General features: G+C 42.9%; 1 protein-coding gene across 9 annotated transcripts in view; it reads left to right on the top strand.

The window, feature by feature from the left end:
• Positions 1-8389: 8389 nt before the first annotated feature.
• Positions 8390-8627, top strand: part of ABI1 (abl interactor 1) — an 81392-nt gene continuing 81154 nt past the window's right edge. For all 9 annotated transcript variants that reach the window (XM_009634552.2, XM_009634549.2, XM_009634546.2 and 6 more), the window contains exon 1: positions 8390-8627. In XM_009634552.2, coding sequence (XP_009632847.1) covers positions 8527-8627 — 101 coding nt within the window. In that variant the 5' untranslated portion in view covers positions 8390-8526.

Below are 8627 nucleotides of genomic sequence, written 5' to 3'. Positions count from 1 at the left end.
ACAGCAAATGACCTTTACATAGCAGGAGCAACTGGCAATGATTGTAGACCATAGTCCACAGTTCTCTGTGAATTTTTTGGCTATTGTGACAAAACGAGAGAAAACAAGTTCCTGAGTCCAGGTCTATGTCCTGTGTGGGAAATATCTCTAGCGTTTTAGTGCTCTCAGCCCGCCTGTTCTCTGCCATGATCAGCCCATCCTGTTACACCACATACCTAAACATCTGCATCTCATCATAGTTCCTCTTGACCTGTTCTTTTCCTCCTCTTTCACACCTGTACATGCCCGTTCTTTCTGGCCCCTGCAGACCCCTCCACTATCTCTTGTCCCAGAATTCATCATACTGTTACATTCCAGGTGCCAGGGGACACAATCCCTCCATACCATTATTCATCAAATTGATACTGTGTGTTCAAAAAAAAAAAAAAATCCAGAGAAAATCCCTTGGCCCTCGCACTGCACAGTGAAACATCATCAGCGTAGCCCAATTCCTCAGTGGGTGTATCCTAACTCTTAAAAACTCTACTGAGAGTATGCAAAGGTATTGCTTTTAGAAACTTAGGAATTAACCAAATGTTGTCAGGTTTTCTCAGGAAGAGCAGGAGGTATAGCCCTGAAACTACCTTCTGCCAAATTTGAATGTCCTCATTCAAAATACGGAGATGCTAGAGGTTTAACCTCTTGGCTGAAATATTTGTAATGGATTCAGTAGAAAGCATTTCTTCTTCTTTCCATCTCACAAATTCCCTGAAGGGGAAAAATAAAGTCTGAAATGAAATATGTGCTACTAGGGCTAAATTAAGACTGACAAAGGTACAAGCAACTGAAGCAAAGCATTACAAGGGAAATTTCACATACAGTACAGCGAGGTGTGTATACTATATCTTCCATGTAAAACAGCATCTTGATCTCTTTTGCAGTCAGAACAGTATTAAATAAATCTTTTTTTTCCTTAGTGTATAAGCAAAGATACCTAGTTATAAGACATCTTCCAATTGATGTAAAAATCTAGATAGACTCCACCTTATACACCAAAGACATTTTGAGAAGTACAGACATGTCAGATACAGAGCAGAGGGTCAGGTATTTAAAGAGAAGTGACGGCAAGCATAATTAACCCACTTCACAATTATTTTAAATGTTAGAAACATTTGTAACACCGAGTAAGTACATATTTATTATACAACAGTGTTTAAAAGTCCCCAACCCTTTAGGAAACACACTGGCCAGAAAAATACTGTGGGATATTATGGTTATGACCAAATAAATTGAAACATTCACAGCTAATGTTGACAACAAATAGTTGAGCATAGCAGGAAGCTGCCATTGGTAATTTACATATTCACTTCTAATTGTGCCTGTGCATCACAAAGATTGTTCATATTTGCATTTGCTGCCCTCTGAACCAAGCCATTTTCCAGTGGCATATATTCACTTTCACTGCAGGTAACTTTCATTAGCGGTAATTAAAGGACAATTTTTACTGCATTATGCTACAGGAAACAATAAGCGGTTGCTGAGATTGATTAATATCTAAACTAAGTTTGAGACATGTAATCAATCTCATAGGCAGAAGAGATTGTTCCTGTTATGTAATGAAAAGTAACAAGAAAGAAAAACCCTATTTATTCTGAATAGCCAATGCTTACCCTTTAAATTCCGTTGGATTGCACTAAATGGCCTGATTTATTTTTAAATGTTCCCAACAGAGAATAGCCTCAGTCTATGTGTAATGACTTTTTACCCTCATTATCTGCACAGTCTGTGTTTGGGCTCTGACTGGGACAATACCAAGGAGGATGTCAATGTTATCTTAGTGTGGAAATGATTTTCTAGTAGACAACTGCATCTGAGGGCTGCTGTGCATCCAATCCCATTCCTTTTGCCTTCAGTGCCTATCAAAGATACTCCTTTTCAAATAGTGCTCAACCCCACAGACTCAATATTGCTTCCAGTTGAAGCTTTACTGTTTCACTGTGAGCTGGAACAGAACCAAGAACTGTAATGTGTTTTTACTTGCTGAAAAAAAATACTATTATGCTGTGCCTTATTTTGCCATCCAAATATTGTGCTGAGAAATACTATCACTGCAGAATTGCTGTCAAATATTTATTTTTATTGGGAAAACAGCACTCTCTCTGTAGTAGCATGATGTTATCATTTAATTATTTTTTCTTTTCTGCTTTATGATGGAAAGCTGCAATTCAATGAAGTATATATTTAAATGCAAAAGAGGCATACCAATTAATCAGTACAGAATATGAATGCTTTTAATCTCCATCAAAAAAACCTGTGGGGCTTAGAAAAATACCAATCTTTTAAATAGAAAGTATACAAAAGTAATTGCTATCCATGCTCACATTTCCTCAAATACAATGAAAAATTGCAATTGTGCAATTAGATTATCTTCACAGTAACATATTCTTTTAAGGCTTTGCACTGTGCTAAGAACATTTTGATGAGTCTTTGATTTCTTTTTATTTAGCATAAAAATGGACATACATAAATAATTTCAATTGACAAAAAAGTCAGAAATCCAGAGAGAGATATCAAATGTTAGCTCTGAAACACTGAGAACTGAAACATAGATGTTTACTGCTATCTGGTTTTACCCATCCAATTAATGTACAGAAACTTAGTACTGAAGATCAGAAATAAATTAGGCTAGAGATTGCAGTTAGGTATAGCCATGAGCATGGACTAATCAATTTTGAGGTATGTATAAACCAGGTGATGGTATTATTAGAGTCAACTTTCCACATCTGGGATCATAGGAGACTGGGAACTGATGGAGAACAGAAAAACCTGGATATTAGAGATGCTCCAAGGAACACCAAACAGAGACACTTCAGTTATGTATATATAGTCCAGAAGAGCTTATTAACTCTGGGTTCAGCACTAGCCAGGGGTCTCAAGACAGCATTTGTAGTGTTGCATGAATTTGCAAAGCCACCTTCGGCTCTGTAGCTCAAGGAAGCAGTCACATTCCGGATTACCCTGCAAATAATGTCTGACCCAATAAGCCCCACTAAGCCTGGGGTGGCTCTACCAGTATATGAATTCACTCTGGAACATTTTCATTTGTGTTATTCTCATAGCCTTTATCAAGGGGTGTAAACCAGAATACTAATGGTGTTTTCAGACTTCAAAACATTTCTCAAGACCTTGAGCAGTGTTTTTTCCTGCTAGGGATGCTCACTCCAAAGAGCTAAGCGAGGAGGACACCGCTGACATGGGGCAGGCATCCACCTTTCAGTGCCTGCTTTTGAGTCAGGGAAACAGGAGACTTGCCTTTGGATCTGTTCTATTCCCTTTCACTGCTAATTATCCAAATATTACTTTTTCCTAGGCAAGGTGTCTCTGTTTTGACCAGAAGCTCTTTGCAGGGTGAAATACCTTTCCGAGGGAAAGTTTTATTTCATATAAACATATCAATGAAAGTTTTCCATTTTAAAGGATTGGCATCCTCCAACAGCTATTTCATCAGGGAATACCAACCTGCCCTCTAATGAGTGGGCCAAACCTTCACGGGTCTATTCAGAAAGCTGACTTTGACTCAGTGCCTACTCCTTGCAACAGGATTGATTCTTTTCATATTTAAACTACACCCCCACAGCCACTAAATAAAAGAAGACCAAAAAACATTTGCTAATAAAAAGGATTACTGCCAGAAATCCACCTCCTGCTTTAAGTGGTTGCTTTAAATCCAGCCCTTCCTCAAAATGTTTTTATAACAAAATAATTCAGCCTCATTTGTTACTGGTGTAAGAAGCAAGCCATCTTGTCATCTGTCACACAATACCCATGTTACCTGGTTTAGGTCTAGGAAGAAAGAAGTGGGCTTTCTTGAGGTTCTGTGTATGTATGGCTGCATCACCACAGTCTGGATGCTCCACTTTTCCCATGCTCTTAGGGCAGCGGATGCCTCCTCTGCCTTGGCAGTATTTTGAGGGATGAAGAAGGTAAGCCTACCTTGTGATGGGCAGCTGGAAGTGACAGCAGCGGAAAGGACCTCGATCAGGAGCTAGGAACAGAAGATATGGGGAAAATTCTTTGATACAGAGAAAATGGAAGGGCAAAGTCAGGAGGCAATGCGGTGGCTGGAGGCTAAGCTGAGAAAGATAGAAGAATGAAGACCAAAAATGAAAGAGGCCAAAGGAACAGGGGATCCAATGGAACATGGGAGGGGAACAACTGAGATGATAGATTGAGAAAAGGGTAGTGGAGGTGAGAGAAAAGGAAGGACCGTTGACACCAGAGCACTGCTGAGGAGCAAAGATAAGCACACCAGAGGGATGAAGAGGAAAGAGTTTTCTGAAAAATGAGGTTGAGACAGGAAGCAAATCCTGCAAGTGAAAATACATCAGAGGAGAAAGGCCATGTCAAAATACAGTAGAACTATTTATTTTTGCGCTGCTTACTTTGTGTATTCTCGAAGCTGCAATTTTCAATCTTATTATTTTTGTGGTCTCCAGCAGCCCAGGCTGCCTAGCAATGCCTGGCTGGCGTGTGCTGGCTCTGCCGCGCAGAGCTCACCGGCTGCCTAGCAACTGGCAGGGGGGTGCGGATGGGGTCCCTGGACCAGGCTGGGGATGCAGCCCTACCCCAAACACCCCTGCTCCCGCGGAGAGGTGGGAAGGAGCATCTCCAGTTGATACAGCTGTGACGAAAACCTTAAAAATATTAATTGGAAAAAAGGGCACGTGGAAGTGTTCGTGAGAGCGCAGAGAGCCTGACAAATTGTCTCTGAGAAGTGGGAACAGCCCCATTCATCTCTGCAATACACAGACACCCCGTGATGATAACTGAAATACCAATATGGTTAATTATACTGGTTCTTAAGTAAAGGCTAGATCTCTGCGGGCTAGATCTAAAGCACAGGAAGGCAAACCAACACAGCTCTGCAGCTTCTTGGGCAGCTACTTCTATTTTGGTATAGGAGATACCAAAAAGGTGATTTTCTCCCAGAAAAAAAAAAAAAAAAGCATTAAGTATTCACACAGGATTGTCCCATTACAGCCACACTTTGTAAATGTATCACTGTAATAAACAAAAATTTTCTTACAAGAACATGAGACTTGGCATTTGGCAGTAGAGCTGATGTGGCTGATCCCAACGGCCCCTGTGCCCTCTGTGCTTCCAGCTGCCCCCTCAGATCCCTCATCTCCCTTTCCCTTGCACTGTCAAAAGTGCTTGTGCGGCTAAACAACTGAATCGGGAATTGATCTGCTGAGAAACGATCCAACACAAAAATAAAGGGTTATTTTGCAATCAACACTACCCAAGCAAGTACTGTTCCCAAGTGAAAACCAAAGACACTTGTCAATCCATGGCCTAGAAAAGGGAATAGACAGTTACAGAGCTACACAAATTACACTGCAGCAGAAGCTGCTTTGATGCTGCTACTTTAATGCTGTTCTAAACAGATGCGTTTAGAATATAGTCGCATTTTTCTTTTCCGGTCAAAAATGGGCTATGTCCCAGAAGCACAGTATTGGCCCTGGAGATCATCATGCCCCACTGAGGAGGAGCAAATCTCAGACAGACAGTTGAGACGCTGAGAGATATACAAGTACATTTTACTGTGGATGGGATCTCATTCGGGTGATCGTTTGGGTGGAGCTTGAAGAGCACCATTACATTTTTTACTCTACCAGTCCAGCTGCCCCAGCCAGGAAAATTTTCATTCCCAGTTCTCTTGCACACCTGAAGTATCTTGAGTAAGTGAGTTTTCCTTCTAATCAGTTTATTGTCTGGAGCAATGGGAAAATGGGATAATTAAAAACACCCAATACAAACCCAGAATAAAATAGTTTCTAAAGAAAAACCCAGTGAATGCAGATCAGATGCATCCTAGTGTCTTCAGCAAAGGTCAGCTCAGGTCCAGGGTTTATTGGCTCCAGCTCCATGCTGGTTCTGCTAGATTTGGCTAGCACTTATGTAGGTAGCTAAATATCTCTCTGCTTTCACATGCTTTGGAATTGCTTGGTGCACACACCATGCACGATAATGGAGCCAGCTTGGGTCTACTGCATCTGAGTCAATAAACCCTCCAAGAACCTCAGACATGAGGAACACACTGCAAAGGCACTCAACTGACCCTGCAGAGAGTCATTCTGAAAGCAGGAGCGCTAGCCTGGGGTAGGAGCTAATAAGGCCTGCTGATCTAACTAGTTGAGCACGTCCACACCACGATTCCCAATGTGTCTTGCATCACTTGGCCCTCGCAGCAGTACTGACGTGGTTGTATGGCATTTAGTTAAAAAGTCCTGCTGGAGTTGACCTAGCTCAGCGTGAAGCCAGTTTGGGTGTTCCTGTGTCTAGAACAGGTCAATCTAGAAAGCACCAGGATGATGCCCGACTGTGCCAGGAAGGCTGAAGAAAAGTCACAACGCAGATGTCACAAGGTGGCGCTCTTTGACGCGGTCTTCAAACGTCTTCTTGAGTTGCGAGCGCATTTTGATGTAGAGTTGGTAGATTTTTTGGTTTGTGCAAGGCCTTTTGGGACGAGATCCGTTGGAGGGAAAGGAGCTGTACGCCTTCCTGGAGCCTATACTCTACTGCTTGAGGCGGGGGGGGTTTCCGGGTGCCAGCACTGCCCTGCTCAGCTGCTGTCCTGCCATCTGCTTGTACAACTAGGTTGCTGGCCGAAGTGACGCACAATACGTTTAGCAAAACACACACCGCTGATTTTTCTTATATTGAAAAAAGTTGACATGCAAGGCCCCACACATGTGCTGTATCTTGGTACAGGGGCAGCCACAACATTTTAAGAAGAGCCGACAACAGTTGTGCTACATTTGAGAATGTTAACAGCTTCCATGAAGACAGTCTGTGATCTGTAGGCGATTACAGTCATCCAAGCCAATGGGTGTTAAGCAATTTGCAGCCAGAGTGAATAGAGAAATCAAATTTGTCTTTGTATTATGACAGCTGGAAACAAGAAGAAGCCAGTGCCCAAGATGGTTTCTGATCACACTTGCCCTGGGATTCATTAAAAGCTTGTCTATATCTCAATACTGTTGTAGATCAAATTTAATTATTTTATATTAAAAGGGTACTTGGAATCCAAAATAAAATGTTTTACTGGAAATTACATGCTGCCCTAATGAGAGTTATTGAAGCCACTTTGGAAACAATTTTGCTAAGCTGCCAAATGAATTAGCCATAAGAAGATAGTAATGCAGATGCATTTCTACCCCACAGCAAGTGCTGCGAATGTACCAGCTCCTTCCTCTGCTGTCCCAGGCAGCACTCAAATCTCTCTCTCAGCACCTGTCTAGCTGTTCCCAGTCAGGAGATGGTTTTTTGTAACTCCAGCTGCAAAGACCTTCCCAGGCCCACCGGTCCCTCCCAGGCTCCCTCTCATTCATCCCACTTCCACAGTTGTAGACCTGAGATGCTGGACTTGGCTGACCTCAGTGGGGAACAGAGATCTATTTTTCCTCTTTCCACCTTGATTTAGAGACATCAGCAGGTATACCAAAGGATCCTGACCAGAATGGCTTTCAGTGCTGCAAACAGAAGATAGACTCCAGAGGACATGCAAAATACCACACGATTACGCAGAGAGGAAGCAGTCTGCTCTTACTATAATGTGCTTGGGAATATCTTTTTGCTGAAGTGTGCTGACTTCTCACCACTGTGGGTTTCTCTGGGACAACTAGTAAAGTCCAAGGACTAATACCAGTTGCATTTGTAACTGTGTGCACTCAGCACACAAAGCCAAGGCATGAATAACGGGCCTTGGAGACGGCTGCTTCTGGGCCTGTTACTCATTGCAAAGGCAGGCTTGGACATCCCAGCATAGAAGCCACCTGCTGTTATTGGCTTTTCTTCTGGTATGATCACAGAAACGGGATTTTGCTTACATGCAAAGCAAGATTCTACTAAACAATCACCAGACCCTTATCTTCCATACCTTTGCGACAACCAGAGGGGGCCCTGAACAATGATTAACAACTGAGGTAAAAGAGTCACCGCAATAATGTATTTACCTTGGCCAAATATTTAAGTTCTTCTTATGAAAGTAAAACCAGAAAAAAAAAGCTAATTGTCAATTATTACTCCTGGGCAGGCCTTCACAAAGATCTGCACACCTTAGATTCAGTATTTCTCCCTCCCCCTTGGGGATAACCCCCTGGGAAGAGATTAATTGCCCCTAATCGCGACGCTCCTATCATTTTACCAACTTTGTTGTCATCTTACAAATTTCTAGCCCGACAGGAGGCCGGATAACCAGGGCAGCTCTTCCCTCCCGGACCCTTTCGGCTTCTGCTGAAGAGAGGCCGGTGGCTCAGGACAGCACTGGTGGGGCTGGGGCTTTTTTTGAGGGGGGCGGGTTTTTTTTTTTTTTTTTTTTCTTCTTTTTTTTCATCCCTCCCCTCGGAGGGGGAAGGATGGGTGGGGAAAGCGCGAGCTCACGAAAGCGAGGCGAGGCGGAATCCCACAATACCAGGCGGGTTGCGAGCCCGGCGCTGCTGCTGTCTCTTTAATGCAAGAGGAAGCGATGCGGAGGGGTGGAAAATGGCAGAGTTGCAGATGTTGCTAGAGGAGGAAATCCCTTCTGGCAAGCGGGCGCTGCTCGAGAGCTACCAGAACCTCACTCGAGTCGCCGACTACTGCGA

Source organism: Egretta garzetta, unplaced genomic scaffold (genome assembly GCF_000687185.1).
Source record: "Egretta garzetta isolate BGI_Z169 unplaced genomic scaffold, ASM68718v1 scaffold142, whole genome shotgun sequence".
NCBI lineage: Eukaryota > Metazoa > Chordata > Aves > Pelecaniformes > Ardeidae > Egretta > Egretta garzetta.
The sequence above is the reverse complement of the archived record's forward strand: the minus strand, read 5'-3'. Positions and strand labels throughout refer to the sequence as shown.